At 39.9% G+C, this 21,886-nt stretch overlaps 1 protein-coding gene and 1 pseudogene across 1 annotated transcript in view; one reads left to right on the forward strand and one right to left on the reverse strand.

The window, feature by feature from the left end:
* The window catches only part of Gabrr3 (gamma-aminobutyric acid type A receptor subunit rho3), a 52,361-nt gene extending 33,305 nt beyond the window's left edge, over positions 1-19,056 (forward strand). The window contains exons 7-9 of the mRNA XM_032900328.1: positions 505-657; positions 9,518-9,714; positions 18,485-19,056. Of these exons, the coding sequence (XP_032756219.1) occupies positions 505-657; positions 9,518-9,714; positions 18,485-18,784 (650 nt within the window). The 3' untranslated portion in view covers positions 18,785-19,056. The remainder of the gene's footprint in view (positions 1-504; positions 658-9,517; positions 9,715-18,484) is intronic.
* A 397-nt stretch (positions 19,057-19,453) lies between these two features.
* On the reverse strand, positions 19,454-21,254 carry LOC116898333 (annotated as a pseudogene).
* Positions 21,255-21,886: the final 632 nt, after the last annotated feature.

The following is a 21,886-nucleotide window of genomic DNA, read 5'->3' on the forward strand; positions in this document are numbered from 1 at the left end:
CTTTGCAGATTTATCGTAATATCTGAAACTTCAAAAGTAATGAAAACATGTTAAAGACGCCCCTTCTTCTCTTTGAATTCTTAGCATTCCAGATCCCAAGCAAAGATCCGGTGATCTACTCCAAACCTTTTCTTACAGTCAAATGTTCTTCAGCATATCATTTGATAAATACTATTCACTATGATACACAGTCATCAATTAGCACTGTCCTTACAGAAATACTCCAAACAATTTAAGTGTGCAAAATTACATGCATTCGATGCAGTTGCCATTCACTCCCCAGCCGGGCTCTAGAAGGTAAGCAAGTTTTCAGGTGAATAATTAAGCAGGCTAGAGTTAGGCCAGGTGAGAACCAGCTGGTGCTGAGTAAGCAGAGGTGGTCCATCACAGTCTACGAGCTGTGGCATATCACAGTCTACGAGCCCTGAGAGCTTCCTGTCTGAAGAGTGTGACTAAGCCTGTTTAATGGTAACCAGTTTGTTTGTTTGCTTGTTTTTCACCTAGGGTGGTACTACAGGCTTTTCATCAACTTTGTGCTACGGAGGCACATTTTCTTCTTTGTACTGCAGACCTATTTCCCAGCCATGTTGATGGTAATGCTTTCATGGGTTTCATTCTGGATCGACCGAAGAGCTGTTCCTGCAAGAGTTTCCCTGGGTAAATACAACTTTCCATTTGTCGTAAAAATTATAATCTAGAGGGAAAGTCAAGGAGGTGAGTAAATACGGTTACTGCATGGAGAAGTAAGGGGAGTGGTGGATTAGTCAGGATGTGGCCCTGTGTTCGGGCTAACGTCTTCCTCTTTAGCGGACTCCAAGGACAAGTTGTTATTGGGCTCTTTGTTTGGCTACTGAGTGTTTGGACGTGAAGGCATTCCTGACTGATCAGCAGCTGAGTGAGAGTAAGAAAAGCTGGAATGGTTATGAAACAAAAACAAGCCCACTTAAATCCCTTTTGCCACCAAAGCAACCCCATGTCCCTTAGCCAAGCCGATTTGGCTCTGCAAGGCAAACCTTTTATGGCACAGAAGGAAGTAATTCACTTCCTTAAAGTAATTCACACTGTATTCGTGGTCTCTTTTTTTTTTTCCCCCCGGAGCTGGGGACTGAACCCAGGGCCTTGTGCTTGCTAGGCAAGTGCTCTACCGCTGAGCTAAATCCCCAACCCCCACTCGTGGTCTCTTTTTTTTTTTTTTTTTCCGGACTGGGGACCAACCCAGGGCCTTATGCTTCCCTAGGTGGCTCTACCACTGAGCTAAATCCCCAGCCCCCACTGTGGTCTCTTAATAAATTCCCAGGCAGAGCATGCTAAATATGGGAAGATAGGAACTGATCAGAAATTCGTACTTAACTCAAAGGTCAGAATAAGATTCAACAATAGTAGAATTTCCAGGGAGACTCGGTCCCTGCCTCACTAGGTCCCCACACAGGGATGGTTGCCTAACCCATCTAGCATGTTAGATGCCACTGTCATACACGATGATTTATGGGAACCATTTCAGAACCACTTGATGGTCACTGAGTCCTTGTAAAGTGGAATGTGCCAAGCTGAGCACTTGGAAGAAGACGTTAGTTAATGAGGACCCAAGAGTTAATGCCCCTTGCCTTCTTGACTGGTTCAGGACAAGTCCTGTTTTCCTGTAATTTTTTTTTTTTTCTTTTCTACCTGTAGAGCTCTATCTTGAGAGAAGGTTTTAATACGTGCTTCATAGTCATTGTAATCGTTGCAACTATAATAAAAATTCATCCCAGAAAGGATCATTTTTGAAGTTAATGTTCACAAATTTTATGCATACTTCAAAAGATCACTTAAAGACATAAATTATTAATATTAATAATGTGATCACCTCTTTCCCCTACAAAAGCCACAGCCTGAAAGCATATCAGATTTGAATATCTTCAAGGAAAATATCATCTGAATGAGTAATTAAATTATTTTGACTCTGCCTTCATTATCAGAACATCTGTGTCCCGATCCCAGCACTACAGGGGCAAGCACAGACCCAAGTAAGAGTCTGAGGGCACATGCGAGCACCCAAGAGAGATCGAGAAGGGCATTCAGTCTAGAAGAAGTACATTAGCATGACTTCTAATCATATCCCTCACGTTGACTGCTCTGCACTTACATGGTGAGAATGATAGCTGTAAGAGCTAGTAGGCTGAAGTGAAGTATGAATGCAGAAATATGACGCTCAAGCCTCTGAAATTCTGTCCTCCTATATCTGCGTTTATCCCTGAGAGATAGGAAAATTTTGCTTATTATGTAAATTAGCACCCAAATCAGAGCAACCTCTCTCCCACTGTTACAGCAACAAACCACAGCTTTCCCATAATACTGCTTGATTCCCGGGCCTTAGCTTCCTACTGTCCTCAAACCCTGCCTTTGTTTCTTGCCTTTCTAAATGCAGTTTCTAGAACGCACAGGGTAGTAGTTCAAAGCATGGTTATAGTGTTTATTGATCTAATTAGGCAATTGACATTGCCACCTCATCATTGCTTAGTGCTTGGTGCTTTTGAACTCATAGAAATTGACATGCTGTACTGTAAGCTATTATAAACTATAGCCCCCAGTGTGGCAGAAAACCCACTTTGCTTGTAACTATCAATTCACTACTAGCCTCTCTCTATCTCTACGTCCCCTTACCCTTCCTACCCTTATAATTAACATTATTAATACTGCTAACATTTTAAATAATTTCAACACTTGAGGGACTGTGTGGAACTTTTCTGTCTGCTCTGACTTACTTCCTTTAACATAGCATCTTCCAGTCCCATCCACTTGCTACAACTGATAAGCTATCACTTTTAGGACCCATAGTACTTCATTTTGTATATGGAAATTTTTCATCCATATATCTATCTTTTCATTTTATAGCATTTATTAATGGCACAAACTAATGGGCTTCATTATGACACTTTTACTGTGTACAGTTTGATCATCTTTCAATCACTACCACCATATTCTACTCCCCATCACACATTGTTTCCCTTCCTTTGCCCCCAAATTCTCCTTCTTTTATGTATTGTCTCTATTGTTTTTGTTTTCCTGTAATTATTATTGCTACATGCATATGCACATAGATATATAAATGTACTATCGAGAACATTTTGTGTATATATTTTTAGGGCTGACACTTTATACTAGACAATTACTTAGGGAACTCATCCCTATAAAAGACTGATTCTCCTTCTCTCAGTAAGCATTTAATGCCTTTAGTTTTTCTTCTAAGGGTGGGGCCTTTGTGAGATTTGACCCATCCCTGTTGGCAACTGGTGTTGTCATTGTTCTAATATAGGTAGCCATATTGTTCCGATTTAGTGGGTACAGATTCCCTGTCCTATACAGACAACACAATCCTGAAGTAGACATCCAGGTCCTCTGGCTCTTAGAGTTTTCCCTTTTCCTCAATGTTTCCTGAGAGTTAGGGGTAGGAGTTATGTTTTAGATGTATCAGTTGAGGCTGCACACCTATGTCAGCTGTCTTCATTTTGACCAATTGTGGCCTACTGTAATGTCTCCACTTGCTGCAAAAAGAATTTTCAACCTCGCTAAATTCTAATTCTCATCCTCATACCTACAGATAAATGTAGCCCTCGTCCACATATCTATTGATAAGGAGCTAGGCTGAGCATTGCAGATCTTAGTTGTTTTGAATTATTTATCAATTAACATCCGTGTGTAGTTATCTCTCTGATGTGTTGCTATTGTTTCTTTCTGGCATATGTGCAGATGTGAGGTAGCTAGATTGTATAATAAATCTATTTTTAGTATTTTGAGGAGCTTCCATACTGCTTTTCATAAACTTCTTAGTGTCTTTGTATGTGTATCTGTGTGTGTGTCTGTCTCTGTCTCTCTCTCTTTGTGTGTATGTGTGTGTGTGTGTGTGTGTGTTTGTGTTTCTGTATGTGTGTTTGTGTGTTTATATGTGTGTGTGCCCTTGTTGGCTATATTAATTGGGGTTTAGTTGGATTTGCATTTCAATATGTACAAAGGATTTGAGCATTTTTTTCACAATTTGTACAAAAATCAATTTCTTCTTTGGAGAAGTATGTACTCATATTCTTTGCTCATTCATAAGTAGATTACTTATTTTGTTGAGTTTTTAATGTACACTATGTACTTTGGTTATGAGTCCATTGTCAAACTTATGGGTTAGTGAGTAAAAATATTTTCTCATTATGTAGGTAGTCTGGTCACTGTGTTTGTTTCTTTTACCCGTGCAGTCCTTCTTAGTTTAAGTTAGGTACTTTTTTCTATTTTTGCTTTTATTTCCTATGCTTTGGGAATGTCACCAAAAACTCATCATCTATACCAATGCTTTGAAGTGTTCCTCTATATTTTCTCCTAGTAGTTTGGAATTTCAGGAGTTATATTCAGACAAGTGGTCCTATCGATTTCTTCAGGGTGTTGTACTAAATTTTCCCTGAAAATAGTGAGAAATCTGGTCTTATTAAATAGCTCAGGATAGTTATAGTGTAGAATCTGAAACTCCCTAAGGAAAACCCACTGGTCTATTTTGTACTGTGAACAGATCTTTCATCCACAGACTTAGATACTTAAAAAGCAGTATCTTACAAAGTAACCTCCAGATCTCTCAGAGATTCCTGCAATTTACTGTGTAACATCAGAAAAAAAGCATTGATATTTCCATTAATTCCTCATAAAAATTGAGGAATAGGAGGCTCACAATAACACATGTAAGTCTGGCAGCATTCTACCGCAGACTTGAAAGTGAGGATCACATGGTTAACAATCAACAGCCTTGTTCTTTCACTTGATGTGATAGAGTGAGCAGTCCAGGTTTAAGAAAATCAGTACCAAATACTACTCCAATGAGCATGATGGTTTTTGCCTTGACCTTTTGAATAAAACTGGCATTTCACTGAAAAAAAAAGAGGGGAAGTTGAGAGAGAGGTAACAGTGGATGTGCAAAGCCCTGCATCTGATCAGCAATGCCACAAATAATAAACCAATGGATGATCAAGTTCATTGTCTAGTTCTCTCTTGACTCCTATAACTGATAGTGTTCCTCAAAATAGCTTTTGTTCTTTGGCTTGTAAAAATATTGCATAAACTTCACATTTCACCATAGGAAATGGTTTAAATTAGTGCACACATGCAAGAGAAATTAACCAGTCTCTAATGACAACCACTAGACTCCAGTACTCAGAATAGAAATTGGTGCTTCTGGCCACTGAGGGGTGCTGTGATATATAGTTCATATCTTCTCCTCGTGTGTTCCATTTTTGTCCTTCTAGTTATGCCTGTAGGAAATAGTTCTTATAGGGAAAAAATGCCTTCTTACATGAAGACAAATGAAGACCACCCCCTCCCTCAGTAAAACTATTTTTAGCCCTTCACTGAAGGGGTTAACAAAGTCAGAAGTCCCAACAAGTGATGTCTGTGAGCCTACTGCTGTCATCATGGTTAATGAACTACTGATTCACCGTGCCTGGCCAATGATGGCCAATAAAATGAAGACATGAAGAATCCTCCCCAGACTGCCCTTAATTCACCCACGCATGTGCTTAAAAGTTAATACGGTGAAACTGCGAGGGCTCAGGGGAGCTGAGTCAAATGGCCTGGCTAAATATTTTCTCATAACATCTTTCTAACTATGCATAATGATGTCAGTAGGTGGGAATGTAATTTCCTAATGCAATATATGACCTTCCCTTGACTAAATGGTCAGTTCGTGTGACTCAAAACCCTTTTATTGGGATGTTCAGTTTAATGGATCTGCAAGGAATACCATTTGTCAAGATGAATGTGTTTCCAAGGGATGGCTCGGGACATAATAGGTGTGTTTAATGTGGCTCTAATCATCCCAGTTTCCACTTCTATTGCTTTAAGAATTTATGCCAGTTATCTTACCATTTACTCCCCTATCCAACAATTCCTCCTCCCCACTCTCTCCTTAATTTTATCATTAGTGTTATTGCTGATGTTATGCAATGAAAATATGTACTGTGATTAAAATAAATAAGGACTGGTAAACTACTCAGTCCAAACATCCTTGTAAGAGAAAATGATTAATACCTAACTCCTCTCTGGAAAATATAGATACTGGTGGTTTATTTCTTGGATTTTTTAAATTTACATTTCAAATGTTATCCCCTTTCCCAGTTTCCCATCCATAAACCCCCTATCCCATCCTCCTCCCCTTTCTTCTATGAGGGTGTTCCCCCACCCATCCACCCAACCCTTCTTGTTTCCCAGCACTGACATTCCCCTATACTTGGGGGTCCAGCCTTGGCAGGACCAAGGGTTTCTCCTCCCATTGGTGCCCATCAAGGACGTACTCTGCTACATAGGCAGTTGGAGCCATAGGTCTGTCCATGTGTACTCTTTGGGTAGTAGTTTAGTCCCAGGAGCTCTGGTTGGTTGGTATTGTTGTTCTTATGGGGTTGCAAACCCCTTCAGCTCCTTCAATCCTTTCTCTAACTCCTCCAATAGGGACCCCAGTCTCAGTTCAATGGTTGGCTGCTAGCATTTGCCTCTATTTGTCATGCTCTGACAGAGCCTCCCAGGAGACAGCTATATCAGGCTCCTGTCAGCATGCACTTCTTGGCATCAGCAATATTGTCTGGGTTTGGTGGCTTTATGTATATGGGCTGGATCCCCAGGTGGGGCAGCCTCTGGATGGCCTTTCCTTCAGTCTCTGCTCCAAACTTTGTCTCCATATCTTCTCCTATGAATATTTTTGTTTCCCCTTTTAAGAAGGCGTGAAGCATCTGCACTTTGGTTGTTCCTCTTCCAGAACTTCAAGTGGTCTGTGAATTGTATCTTGGGTAATTCGAGCTTTGGGGCTAATATCCACTTATCAGTGAGTGCATACCATGTGTGCTTTTTTGTGATTGGGTTGCTTCACTCAGGAGGACATTTTCTAGTTCCACCCATTTGCCTATAAATTTCATGAAGTCATTGTTTTTAATAGCTGAGTAGTACTCCATTGTGTAGATGTACCACATTTTCTGTATCCATTCCTCTGTTGAAGGGCATCTGGGCTCTTTCCAGCTTCTGGCTATTATAAATAAGGCTGCTATGAAGATAGTGGAGCATGTGTCTTTGTTGTATGTTAGAGCATCTTTTGGGTATATGCCCAGGAGTGGTATACCTGGGTCCTCAGGTAGTACTACGTTCAATTTTCTGAGAAACCTCCAGACTGATTTCCAGAATGGTTGTACCAGTCTACAATCCCACCAAAAATGGAGGAGTATTCCTATTTCTCCACATCCTTGCCAGCATCTGTTTTATTAATCCAGATAGTCAATGGTTCTGGTATACACTCATTCCTTATATTACTTTACAACTTTTCTAAACCACTATTTTATCTACTAAGCCTAAATTGCTGTCTGTTGAAAAATATTAAAGTTCTATGTTCCACGTCTTATAAAATGAGAAGATATTTAATTTTTTTAGACTACTGATGGAAGTTACTCTACAGGAGTGAAGCTCAGGACTCCCTTAGTTCCTAGAAGGATGGATTAACACCTCTGGCCTATTGAAAGGGCAAAGTACCTTTTAACCTCTTAACATAGTCTCACAGTATGTTGTAGCATCTTGACTCAGAGATCTACAGTATATGGAAATTGATTTATAATCACATAAACAAAGGGAATTCCCTTCCAGGTCTAAAATGAGAGACAGTAGTTACACTAAAAATCACAGGTTTAGCAGTAACAGAAATCTGAATCGTGTTCCTGACAAAATGTGGGCCAACCACTCTGCTATTCTCAGCATATATTTCATTTTTGTAATCTATGACCAATGTTTATCAAAGTACATGGGAGGTAAATATCTGATTGAAGCAAACCACTTTTAAGCTATAATCTTGGTTTCAGCTGTTTGCAATACATTAATAAAAATTCACATCTCCATGTTTGTGCAACAAGTGTGTTTTGGAACCAAACATGGACACAGTATATAGCCGTATGCGAGCTATTTGCTGTTGGACTCATTCATTCATTTACTTACTTATTTTTATTGTTGTTGCCTGGAGACCTAAGATTGAATAAGGCAGTCCCTTTGCTTATTGTTAAGAGCTAGAATAGAGTTTATAAGTCAAATCACTGTTGAGGTGTTGAGGTGAGATTCTGGATCCCCCACCCCCGGGGTAACTATCTAGCTACCATGATGTACTGTGCTTTGTTATACAAACTAAAACTTCATTTGAGATGGAGTGGCTCTGTGGAGCTGCCATTGTATTTGACTCGGGGCTCCTGTACAGGAGCACTTCCCAGCATCCTGTAGAGAGGATAGAAGCCTCTTGGTGAACGCATCTCTCAGTTAAGAGTAAATTACAGCCCTCTTCCTGCTGTTGGAGACTCCCCGCAATTCATAAACTCACTAAGAATTTCATTTGTACTTCCCTGGTGTGAAGTTAACAATAAAACTACTGTGGCCAGTGTGCATTTCAAATATTTACAGTATGGTACCTTCTCTCCAGACAGCACTCCAGCAACATTCTTCCGAGAAATTAGGGTAGAGATGGAATAGCTCTCATAGCTAGTGTTTTACTAAAATCTGAGTCACTTCCCCCATCGTCTTCTGGGACGCCCAACTCTTCACCTGGAATGCTCATAGAAGAGAACAAAGAGAGGAAAGATAGAAAAGAGAGATGAGTGCCTGCACACACACACATACACACACACACACACACACACACACACACACACACACACACACACACGGGGGGGGGAGGAGAGGAAGAGGGAGGCTTCTAGATTCTAGAGAAGAGGAAGAAAGAGAAGGAAACGGTGAGGAGGTGAGGAGAGAAATGAGGAGTAATGACTGGCATTCACCCGTTGCTCAGAAAGAGCCTCCAACAGTAATACTCACACACTGAGTTGAAGTGTAGTTTCATATAAAGGGGTACAAAGGAGGTAATAACGATGGCTCCTTAGAATTCTTGATACAAGAAAAATGTAAAGAATAGCAGTCTTCACTAGTATTTAAGATCAACCTAGACATTGAAGCCCCTTTGCAGCATGAAAGAGTAAAGTTGGGGTTGGGGATTTAGCTCAGTGGTAGAGCGCTTGCCTAGCAAGCGCAAGGCCCTGGGTTCGGTCCCCAGCTCCGGAAAAAAGAAAAGAAAAAAAAAAGAGTAAAGTTAGACAAAAGCAACTTCTTACATGCAGTACTTATTAGATAAGTTAGAGGTGGTTACTGAAAATGGGCCTGTCATTTCTTTCCAAGAAGAATTCCTTAAATTGGCCACGTGTTTACCTTACTAGGATAATCAGAGGTTGTCCATTGAAAGACAGGCTTCACACATGTTGGGTCTGGGGTTTCTAGATGGAAGGATGTTAGGTGTGAGCTGTGGGCAGCAGCAGCAAGACATAGTGGTAGAGAGAAAAGTCCTATGAGAACCCTTTGATGTCCAGCGCTAGCATGCAACCATTCTCTCCAACTCTAGAACACTGGACTGTTATTTGTTCTTAAGAGAAACATGGTGGTGATCCAGAGACTGGAATTCTCTGCACTGAGTTTGCCTTTCATTCTTCTTGAACTGCAGGAATCACCACGGTGCTCACGATGTCCACAATCGTCACTGGTGTGAGCGCCTCTATGCCCCAGGTGTCATATGTGAAGGCAGTGGATGTGTACATGTGGGTCAGCTCCCTCTTCGTGTTTCTGTCAGTCATTGAGTATGCAGCCGTGAATTACCTCACCACAGTGGAAGAGTGGAAGCAGCTCAACAGGAGGGGAAAGGTACAGCTTTGTGTTGAATGTCAACTTCTTTCAGAAAGTGCTAGGCTTGGTGACTTTCCCTGTTGCTGTGACAAAATACCCTGACAAAACCAGCTTCCAGGAAAGAGGGTTTATTTTGGCTAACAACACAAGGGTACCGTCCATCACAGTGGGGGAAGTCACTGTAGCAAGAGACTGAAGCAGTTGTTCATGTTTTACCCACCACCAGGAAGCAGAGAACAATTAATGCAAGCTGCTGCCTCTCTCTTGCTTATATAATGTGGGATCCGAGCCAAGGAATGGTGCCACCCACAGTGGAACTGGCTTCCCACCTCAAACAACCTAATTAAGAGAACTACCTACTGATAGGCCCAGGGGCCCAGCTGGAAAGTGATTCTCCATTCTGTCAAAATGACAATTAGCAGTAAACATCCCAAAGACGAACTTCTTTAGCAGGCTTCTTACAGTTGGTCAAACCCTTGCATTAAATCCAAACGCCTTGGCAAGGGTCAGGTCAGCAGGATTGTGAGAATATAATTTGGAACTTTAATCTCTGCTCAATGCTAGCTGCTTTCCTCAGCATCCTCACTCACTCTCTCTGAGGGCGTTTGCGCATAAAGATTCTTCTTGGTATGGATTGGTCCCCTGACTCTGCCCCCTTAAAAGAAGAAGGTGTTGTATCAACTACTTCTCTTCTAATTGCTGATGATGACAGTGACGGTCATCACGGTGATGGTGGTGATAGCTAGAAAGTTTTAAGCATTCATTTTCTATTGGCATTATGCCAACACCTAAAAATTTTAGTGATTTGATTTTTGTGCCAACCCTGAAAGGTCTAGGTTTTCTCGCCTTCATTTCACAGAGGGAAAGAATACTGCAGCCAAAGTCAAAGAGTTAAAGGACTCAGAATTAGCTTTTGTGCCTATGACTGTAAAGGCTCTGCTCTCAACCAATAATATGATTTTTTTTCTCTTTGTCACTTAGAAGAATACTAGAACGAGATGAGGGGTCTTCTTTCCATAATGTCCTGGCAGTGGGGTATCTTTTGTACTCTAAAATTGATCAGGTTTTATTTTACATGACTTAATAAAATATATTTATTGCTTTTGACTACTGTATTTTACAAATAATTTGAATACCAAATTCTTCGTGTTCTTATGAAAACTTCTGGGCAATCTCTGTATGTGCACATATACATAATTTTAATGAAATGCGTTCACATTGGCTTTCGACATTTGTTTTAGAGATTCTTAGAAGGAATTTCTGTATATGGATGTTGCTGTGTGTGCCACGTGTATGCAGTATCCACAGAGGCCAGAAGAGGGCACTAAACCTTAGAAATGAGGTTCAGACTCGAGTGTGATCCATCATGTGGGTACTAGAAACAGAAAGCAGGTCCCAAGCAAGAGCAGTCAATGCTCTTAGCTGCTGGGCTGTGTATTTCTCCAGCCCTAAGATGTGCAGATTTTCATATAAGCTTTTGTGCATACTCAACATTGTTTGATATTTTCATTTTTCTAATGAGAACACGTACTTTCACGCTCATCATCCTCCACTGAAGCTTCACATCAGGTCCCCCTTTTAAGCTGTGCAGAAACAATCGTCTCTGCTTTACAGGAGAGGCAGGATTTTGATGAAAGAGAGTAATTTGACAAGTGATGCACAGGGAACTGACTTTCAGTTAAGGCCTCTGAGAGGAATTTCAGTCTTTCCTTTCACGTCCTTTGAGTCAAAGCCCTAAAGTAACTGACTTTGTTTTACTCCGTGAGCTTTTGCTTCTTTTGTTAACTGCACAATGCCTTGCACACACATGTGCACCCTGAGGAGGATGCAGGTGTGAGGACACCAGGAGCTTTCAGCCGCATGTGACACCAGAGTGCACGTGCGTTACCAGTGCTCTGGTGCCTAACTCTGCAGAACTGAGGTAAAACCTGAGAGGCTACACATTTGACGAGCTCCTGGTGATACTAAAACCACTGGTCCCTACCAACACTGGAGAAAGCCATGATTTGGATAATCTATAGCATGAGAGACAAACAGAGGAAATCATGTGCAGAGGGAAAGATTTTCTTGTTTGCTCTGTTTTAATGTAGCGAGTGGTGAATGCAAGGAGCAGACACTGAAGTAAACTGGGACCACTCATCTATTCCTTTGACTCTGAAACCTACCTTCCTGCTCTTACCTGCCATGCAATGTTCGTACCACCTGAATCTCTTATTGTTACTTAAATTTGTTCTGTGACAGTTTTCCACAGGGGTAGAATACATACTGAATACTTTCACCCCAGAGTCCCTCCTATCTTCCTTTTTTTTTTCTTTTTTTCAGAGCTGAGGACCGAACCCAGGGCCTTGAGCTTGCTAGGCAAGCGCTCTACCACTGAGCTAAATCCCCAACCCCTCCCTCCTATCTTCCTATACCCACTCCCTGCATCTGCCTCCTCCCCTTTCCCTCTCATCTACAAATCTTTCCTTGACATCCATAACTGTTCGTCTTGTTTCATCCCACTTAGTTTAACAAGGGCTGTCTGTATGAAGCTACCTGTTGGAACTTTGTGGGCTCAGCAGTGGATATACAACTGAAGACAAGAAGTCTCCCTCTTCCAGAATGTATTAATAATCAGTAGTTCGGTTCTAACAGGTAGCTCCCATGAGCTCCTCCTTCATCTGTGACTAGTGATTAACAGGGCCCATTTGCTATGGGCCCAGTGTCAGTAGATCAGTGTTCATGACTGCATTCGTGCTAGAGAATCTAGAGGATGGCATTTCTCAGCCATTCACCACACTTCCCAGCTCTCCTATCTTTTCTATCCCCTCTTCTACAGTGTTCCCTGAGTGTTTTAGGTGACAGTGTCAATGTCTTGTCCAGAACCGAGCCTTCAATTATTCACTTATTCTTAATGCCTTGAGTAAGCCAGAAGTCTACATTCACTACAAGAAGAGACTCGTCTGACGAAGGCTAAGAGTAGCATTTGCCTATGTGTAGAAACACGGGTGTTAATTTAATTAAACGGTAGTAAGTTCCCTCTCTTGAGCCCATCACTTCTCTAGGAATGAGTTGTTAACGATGTCTACAATATTATGCATGGTTTTCTTCCTGTGGAATAGGCATTAAAGCCACACAGAAAGTGGTTTCCTCCCTCCAATAGGCACCCTATTGCACTGGTGGTTACCTGTTTCCTGTCAGCCTGGCTTTGTGGTTTGCAGGACTCACAGTTGGATGAGACAGTAGAACCATTTCTGCCCCACTCGCCTGCACAGCATCTTGCAGTACTTTGAATGCTGAACAGCAGCCAGGAGCTTATCAGCTCAGTGTCAGCTTACTTTCTTTATGTCTGCTGTGGCGTGTTCAGTCACTAGAGTGTGTTACACTCTAGTTGCGGTGAGTAACCAAGAGGGCTGCCAAGAACTTGTGTAGTTTGAGTGGCCCCAGGAGCCTCCATGAACAACTCCTATAAATGTATCCCATGTCTGTAACTGGGAATTTGTTTAGTTAACCCACTGCTTCTATGAGAGTTGCCTGGCTATGCATAATGACTTGTTCTTCTCTCTGTTTTTCATTTGGGTTACAAGTGCTAGGCTTTCCAATGGCTTTTTTTTTCTTTACACATCCTTTATTAGGCTGATTTTCTCTGCCCTGCCCTCTTACCTTGTCTTCCTGACTGCCATCTTAAACCTCTTTTCATGCCCAGCATCCCCCTCTGTTCTTTGCTTTTACTATCCCTCCACACTTAGGCCAATACAGCCTAACGGCATCTCTTTCCTTTCCCTGGCTTCCCAAGGCACTCCAACTCAAACGAGAAGAAATGCAGAGTTAAAACTAAGACCTGCACATGAACGAGAGAATGAAGCATTTGTACTTTGGGGTCTGGATTATGTCACTTGGCACAGATTCATCCATTTAACTGAAAAGATCATAATTCCAGGTTTTTAATATCTGAAAACACATATTATTGTATATATCAATTCATTAATTGATAGACATCTGGTTTCTTTCCTTTTATAGCTATTATAAACAGAACAGCAATAAGCATAGATGTGCAGGTCTCTCTACGGTATGCTACAGCATCCTTTGGAGTTATCCCTAGAAGTAGTGTAGCTGGTTCCTATGGTAATTATAATTCTAGTTTTTACTCCTTTTTTTTTTTTTCGTACTTTTTGAGAAACCTCCAGATGAATTTCCAAAGTGGCTTCAACCAACTTCCACTAATAGTGTATAACAATTAATTCCTTTTTTTCACAACATTTGTATTTACAATGATAGCCATTGTAACTGAGGTGAAATTGAATTGTAAAATAATCCAAACCTGCATTATTTTGTGATGCTGGGTACTTTTTGAAGTGACTCCTCGATATTTATATTTCTTCTTTTGAGAACTTTTTTATTTCTGTGGCCATTTTTAATTAGATTGCTTGATTAATTGGTGTTTAAATTCATTAATGTGTGGTTGTTTGAATAGGTTTGCCACTTCCCCACCCCGACTCATGTGTTTGAATGCTTGGCCCACAAGCAGTGGCATTACTAGGAGTTGTGACCTTGTTGGAGCAGGTATGGCCGTGTTGAAGGGCATGTGCCACTATCAGGGTGGACTTCGAGGTCTCCCAGGTTTAAGCACTGCCCACTGTGGAATTCTAGTCTCCTGGCTGCCTGCTGGACACAGTCTCCTCCTACTGCCTATGAACCAAGATATAGAACTCTCAGCTCCTTCTCCAGCACATATCTGCCTGCCGACTGCTGTGCTTACAGTCACAATGATGAAGGACTAACTCTATGTGCCACTTGAGTGCTATATATAAACCAAATACCTGTAACTATATGTTGAAAGGTACTCCCTATTTTTTCCTTTAGCAGTTTCAGAATATCAGTTGTGATGTGTAGAATCTTGATCCATTTGGAGTCGTTTTGTATAGGGTAGGAGATACAGACCTAGTTTCGTTCTTTTGCATGTTGGTACCCATGTTTCCCAGTACCGTTTCTTAAAAATGCTCTTCTCTAGTGTATATTTTTGACAACTTTGTCAAAGACCAGGCAGCTGTACTTAGGGAGTGATATTTGGGTCCTCTATTGTATTCCACTCATCTGAGTCGTCTTTGGTTCGACTAGCATGGTATTTTTATCACTACGCCTCTATAGTATAACTTGAAATCAAATATAGTGTTGCCTCCTATAATAGTCATTTTGTTCAAGATCGTTTTGGCTGCTTGCTCTTTTGTGCTTCCATATAAATTTTAATGTGTTTTTTTCTATGTCTATGAGGAATGGCCCTGAAACTTAATTTGATTCTGCTGGTTTGAATAGTAGCAGCCCCCATAGCATCATGTGTTTGAATGTTTAGCCCTGGCGGGGGGGGGGGCAGTGGACTCTCAGGCCTTCTGTGCTCAAGCCACGCCCAGTGGCACACTGCCTCCCTCCGCTGCCTGTGGATCAAGACGTAGAACTCTCAGCCCTTCTCCAGCACCATGCCTGCCTCCAGGTCTTCATGTCTCCATGTCACCATGGGGACAACGAACTAAACCTAGGAAACTGTAAGCCAGACCCAGTGAAATGTTTTCCTTTGTAAGAGTTGCTATGGTCCTAATGTCTCTTCACAGCAATAAAACCCAAACTAAGACATGAACATTGCAGTGAATCTGTAGACTGCCTTGTTAGGAGGCCATTATTATAATATTCATTTCCCATGCACATGGGGAATCTTTTCCATCTTCTAGTGTTAGCTTCATTCCTTTCTTCTAGATTTTTTTTATTTTAGTGGAACATAGATTTAATTTAATTCTGCTGTGTTGTTAGTTATTTCTCCCCCACCTACTATTTCTTGATTTTACCTTTTGCTTGAATTTAAGACTTTATGGTCCATCATTAAGTTAGTTCTTTTAAATCCTATTTACTTATGTCAGCACTTAGGGATGTAAACATTACTCAGGACTGCCTTTGTTGTTTCCCATAGATATGGGTGTGTTTTGTTCATTTTCACTTGAATCTAGAATTTTTTAATTGGTCCTTATTAGTTTCTTCAGTGACTCATTTACAAATAGGAGGTTGTATAATCTCTCTGAGTTTATATGCTTTCTGTATTTTCTTTTGATGTTAGTATTTGCCTCTGTTCTATTGTGATAAGATAGAATGCAGAAGTTTCAAATTTTCTATACAGTCAAGATGTGCTATGGTTGTCAGTCTGACTACACCTGGAATTAACTAAAACCCAAGCAGCTGGGGACAGATGTGAGGGATTTTTTTTCTTGATTAAATAAGTTGATGTGGAAAGGCCCACTTTGAATCCAGTTCTTTTGAAGCAGGAAGATCTACCTTTAATCTGTGTCACACATTCTACTGATTTCTCAAAACTTCTGTGGGTAGGCAGCATTGGTGGATTAGCTGGATCATAACCATTCTAATAAATTCCCTTGATATATATGTTTATGTATATGTATAGACATATACATGCATGTGAAGGGAATTTATATATGTATATACATATATATGTATATATATATATATACAAAGGCATGCTGATAAAATATAGATGCTGATAATAAATAGAGAGATAATAGATAGATAGATAGATAGATAGATAGATAGATAGATAGACAGATAGATAGACAGATAGATAAGCAGATAAAATCATTCTATAAATTCTGGGTTTTTTTTTTTTTGGAGAATCATGACTAACACACTAGCTTTATGATTTCATATGTGGTTTATTTTCAAGAAAGTTTCATGGGCTACAAAAAAAATGTATAACCCTTAGTGTGTAGGTGGAATGTTGTAGATATTTGCTAGGTACATTTGATTTGCTGTTTCTTTTCACTCCAATGTTTCTCTGTAGTTTTTATTTTGAGTTTTGTTGTTGGTCTATCTATTGGTGATAGTCATATATGGAAACTCCCCACTTTTATGATGTTAGGATTAATCTGAGGCTTTATAACAAGTGGCAATATTTTATGCAATTTGGTGCACCTATGCTTCATGTGCATTTGTTTAAGGTTACAAAATGCTGTCCATAGATTGTTCCCTTATGGAGGGTGATGAGACTTTATCTCTTCTTCCCGGTTTTGTTTTGAAGTTTTCTACCATCATGACCACCTCTACCACCACCACCAACCCAACTGTACAAACATCAACCTCACTGTCATCACACAGAGACAGACAGACAGACACAGACATATGTGCACACCTTAGCCAGTCACTAAAGGCCAGAAACAAAGAAAACATCACAAATAATAATTTTTAAAAACTCTCCTTAGTGTTGAACTAAGCCCAGAAAGGAAATAGATTTTTCCTCATTCCAGATTCCAGAACCCAGTCTATAATACTCAGCTCTGTATCCAGATAGGACATGGCTCAGTTGCGTGCCTATCCGGGCTCTGGAGACAGAAAATAAGACTATTTCTAAATCTGTTTCTAGCAGACAGCTCACTTACAAACCTGTAAAAACATTAGATTTTGGTAAACTGTGGTCTCTAAGATTTGATCACAGGGTTAATTGTAGATTGTCAGTATGGAAAAAGAAAGGAATTCTCCTGTTCTGTAAAGATTAGTCTTCGTAAGACTACAGATAGCATATATTCAGATTAAAAAGTACAGCAGATGAGATGGCCCAATAGCATTCTGGGTAGGAGAGAATCCACTGACGATACAGTAGCTTTTAAATACTTGAACTTACGGTTGAATATTATTGGCTATCTGAGGCTAGTCAGTCTTAAGTTCTTGCATATTTATTTTGTGTATATTCCACTTATTACAGAACTTTTCTATTCTACAAAACATAGAAGGGATGTAATTCAAAAGTGTGGGTCCCCACTGATTCATTAACGGACGGCACAGAATAATAGTCACCGTGTCTTCTTGATTCAGAAAAATAATATAGTTTTAAATTGCTATGAACCAAATAGGCATTTTGAATAGATTTTACTCTGCAGATTGTGGTTTGAATTCTGAATAATTTCATCTAGAAAAGTCTCTCCACTTTTGTTCATTTTTCAGCTTCCCTAAAGATCAAGAAGGACTTTATTTTCTCCAAAAGCAATTGCTAACAGCTGCTTCCTACACTCTACTTGATGCTAATGAGAGTGACTATCGCCAAATGTAAAACTCAAAAGAAAAACCAGTATAGATTCAATCAGGCACAGTTGCTATAGAAGTCATTAATAATTTACTGCTTCAAAAAAATAAGGCAATTTCTTTGTAGTTAATCTGGCTTTGTTAGCATCAATTAGAAGGGTTTTTTTTTTTCTTGTTTTTTTGGGGAAGGGTGTTGTTTGTTTGTTAGCAAAAATAGGAAGACCTGTCTCATTTCGCCAGAAACTAAAACAAAAAACATAGGTCTGTGTGTTATTATGTTCTCTCTTAGAGAAAAAATAAGTTGCAAAGCAAATCTAAGAAGCCTATGACATAATAATTCATACTCGCTCATGACTCCTAAGGCATGGCAGACTGTTCATGTTACTCAGAACAAAGAGCAATGCAATAATCTGGGACAACTGTCTATCAGTTCAGGGCTAGATTAGAAATTATTGGCATTATACTTATTAACATTTAATTGTATGATACCTAAATAGCTCGTGGAATTAAATATAAACCACCTTCTAAATCAGGATCTGTAAGACAATGTTTCCTGCTTATTATTAAAATGATTTCTAAGTCAGATGCCAGAAGCAAAACTAGAATTCTACTCTTTATAACAAGCAAGACAAGCTGAACATTTTTGGAAATTGTTTAATATCTGACTTGTACTTTTCTATAGTTCCTATTCATAAAATAATATTTGTGCCTGACTAAAGAAAAGTCCTTTTGACAGATATCTGGAATGTACAATATTGATGCAGTTCAAGCCATGGCCTTCGATGGCTGCTATCATGACGGTGAGACTGACGTGGACCAGACTTCCTTCTTTCTACACTCTGAAGAGGACTCCATGAGAACAAAGTTCACAGGAAGTCCCTGTGCAGATTCATCTCAGATAAAGAGAAAATCCCTGGGAGGAAATGTTGGTAGAATCATCCTGGAAAACAACCACGTCATTGATACCTACTCTAGAATTGTCTTCCCCGTTGTTTACATAATATTTAATTTGTTTTACTGGGGTCTATATGTGTGAAGAGGACTTTTTTGCTTGATGACTTTTTCCTTTCTTTGCAGTACTCAGGATGTTGCATGTGCTAGATAATTATTTTACCATCCACAGCCTGAAGAGGAATGTTTTCTATAAACTTCCGTTGGAGTCAGATGGTGTTATTTACCTCCTGGATATAAGTTGGACAGTTAAACTGGAATAGAGCCAGTCATGTCTCTTGGCCTCAAGAAGATGTAAACGATGATTGATTAACATTTATTGCAATGTTCGAAGTCTTGGGGAATTTTGGCTTTTTTTTTTTTTTTGGATAATGCTAAGTTACTCTTTAATACAAAACAAAACATCAACAATTTTTGTTATCCCTTAAGTAAGGGATTTTTGTGCATAGCCAATTAAAATTTCCCCAACAATCTTCTAGAGTGACATTACTCCCTGGACCTACTAGAATGTTCCACTAATCCAACAAAAAGCAAAACTCCTGTTAAGAGATTCCAAAGCACTACTTAAAAATACTTAACATATTGTCGGGTGCTTAAGAAACCAATGTGGGAAAAATGTCATTACAAGGTAGTCATTTTAACATGGTTGTCTTTGAATGGCCTGTCTGAAACTATAGTGCAAAGCAAAAGTCACATCTATCTTGCAAAACACATCAGAATGGGGTAAAAAAAAAAATCACATCTCATTGGAACATTAGCAACCTGTAATTTTTTTTATACAACAGAACAAAATAAAGATTTTCCTCTTCTTTTGGAAGATGTTTGCAGACAGAATAGACCCATGGTTTATGTTCTTCCTCAAAATTTCCACCCTTGTTTTCGGCTTCTGCTTACACACTGTTTCTGGTGCATAAGAAGTGACTTTTCTTTTTCTCACAAACCAGAAATGCCTGGGATTATTAAAGTCATTAATATGCAGTCCAAGATCCATTAAGTGGCCGTTGGGATGTTTTATAGCATCATACAGCAGCTTCACACCAGCATCTTCTAGCTCATTATTTGAAATTTGTAGGCCCTTCAGGTTCTGGTTGTTCCTTAAGACTTCAGCCAGGTCCTGGCAGCCACTAGAGGTGATGAGACAATGTGTCACACATAGTGACTTCAGAACACAGTTTGGGAGAGTCAGGGCCTTACAGAGAATCTTCAATCCTTTATCCCTCAGGTCATTATTGCTGCTATCTAGATGGCCCAGAATTTTGTTCTGCCGAAGAGCATCAGAAAGGTAGTCCCAACATTGCTCACTGAGGGAACAGTTGTCCAACACTAGGTTCTCTAGAATACAGTTTGGATGGCACAGAGCCTTACAGAGTGAGTATATCCCTTTGTCCAAGTTGTTGCAGGCCAAGTTAAGAATTTTCAAGGCCTTGCTGTTCATCAGGACAAAGGCAACGTTCTAACAGTCATCAGGTGAAAGGTCACACTGTTTTACCACCAGTTTTTCTACGTTGCGCTCTGCCTGGTTCAAGAAATCACACAACAGTTTCACATTAGTGCGGGAGAAGCAAGTGGAGCTGAAGTCCAAACATTGCAAATCGTGGTTCTGAACAAACTCAAAGAATGGGTGCTTTTCCCATGAAAAGCGCACCACATTTGCCTTACGTATTTTAATGGTGCCTCTGTGGTGCTTCCAATGATTATAAAAGACAGAAAAGGCTGGCTCACTGAGACAAGTTTAATTTGGAGTTCCTGGATGTTCTTATTGCTTGTGAATATGGAGCGCATTTGATCCCAATAGGTGAGAAGCTTTTCCATATAGCTGTATTCCTGTTCTTCATTCAGGATATTTTGGGTTGAAAAGGATACTTTCTTCAGGGTAGAACAGTGTTTTAAGCAGTAGGCAGCAACAATAATATCAGAATAACCTTTAGCCACAAAGTTAATCTGTTCCATACAGTTCATTGCTTGTACTATGAAGGCTTCATCCTCCATCTCAAAAAGACAGTAAAACAACTTCACGCCATCTATTCTTAAAGCTCTGTTCTTGAAGCTCTTCATTGCCTCTTATGGTTTCCAAGCACTGATAGAACTGATGTTTTATTTTCCGGGACAACTGGTGGCCAAAGAATGCATCTAGTTTTTTTCTGTTCCAATTCATGTAAAAGGCCGAAGATGAAACAGCCTAAAAAGGTCCACTGTGTTTTGATTTTCTCTAGAAACATAAAGATGAGTATATCTATACATTTCACATATTGACTAGGGTGGTCTTCATGGCTCTTTAGCAAATAAAAGATTGCAGCACAGACTTCTTGGACAGATGGATGGAGGAATATGTAAGAATTTTCAGATTCCCTGATCTTTACCAGCATTCCAATGTCCAGCAGTGTGGGGATGTCAGAGTCCATGATCCCATTCCATCTGAGATCCTCCTCACTAAATACAAATGTGTTAGTCCACACGCCCTCTGCAGCTAGAAAACACAACCCCTGCAGCTGGTCTTGGCTTTTCTTACTTGGATATTGGGCATTTGGGGAAATTTTGGCCTTATAAATAAGCATCGTAGGCATGTGTATTAAAAGGGAAATTTTTCCATCGGGAATAAATATTTTGTAACTATTTCATCTTGACACACTTTTTGTAAAAATGATACTTTTTAAACTAGGGAATAAAGCTGGACTATGGCAGTTATTCAAGGATAACTGATTTCTCAGTGTCTGCCAAATGACAGCATTGTCCTAAGACAGTTTCCATCTTCAAATGGTTCCATCTACACACAGTTGAGAGTCCCATGAACAGCCCCCTTCTTCTATTTCCAGTCATGTTTTATAGATATTAAATTTCCTATATTATGGAGTCCAAAGTGGATAAAATTAAACTTCACTCAGTCTTTACTCACTAGATTCACCTTGAGTCATCCATAACAGTATTTAGGATTTTGTAGGTGAAGTATAGGTTTCATAACTTATGTTTGTAATCATTACTTCTCTATAACTGTGATATAAGACAATGACCAAAGCACCTTTCAGAAGAAAGAGTTATTTGGTCTTACAGTTCCAGAGGGGTAAGAGCCCTGGGTGGCAAAGAATCACGACAGCAGGCAGCAGGCATGGTGGCAGGAAGAATTCCTTCAACAGTGCCACCAACTTGGGACCCAATGTTTAAATACATGAGCCTATGGGTGACACTCTTA

This window comes from Rattus rattus, chromosome 4 (assembly GCF_011064425.1).
Source record: "Rattus rattus isolate New Zealand chromosome 4, Rrattus_CSIRO_v1, whole genome shotgun sequence".
NCBI classification, from domain to species: Eukaryota; Metazoa; Chordata; class Mammalia; order Rodentia; family Muridae; genus Rattus; species Rattus rattus.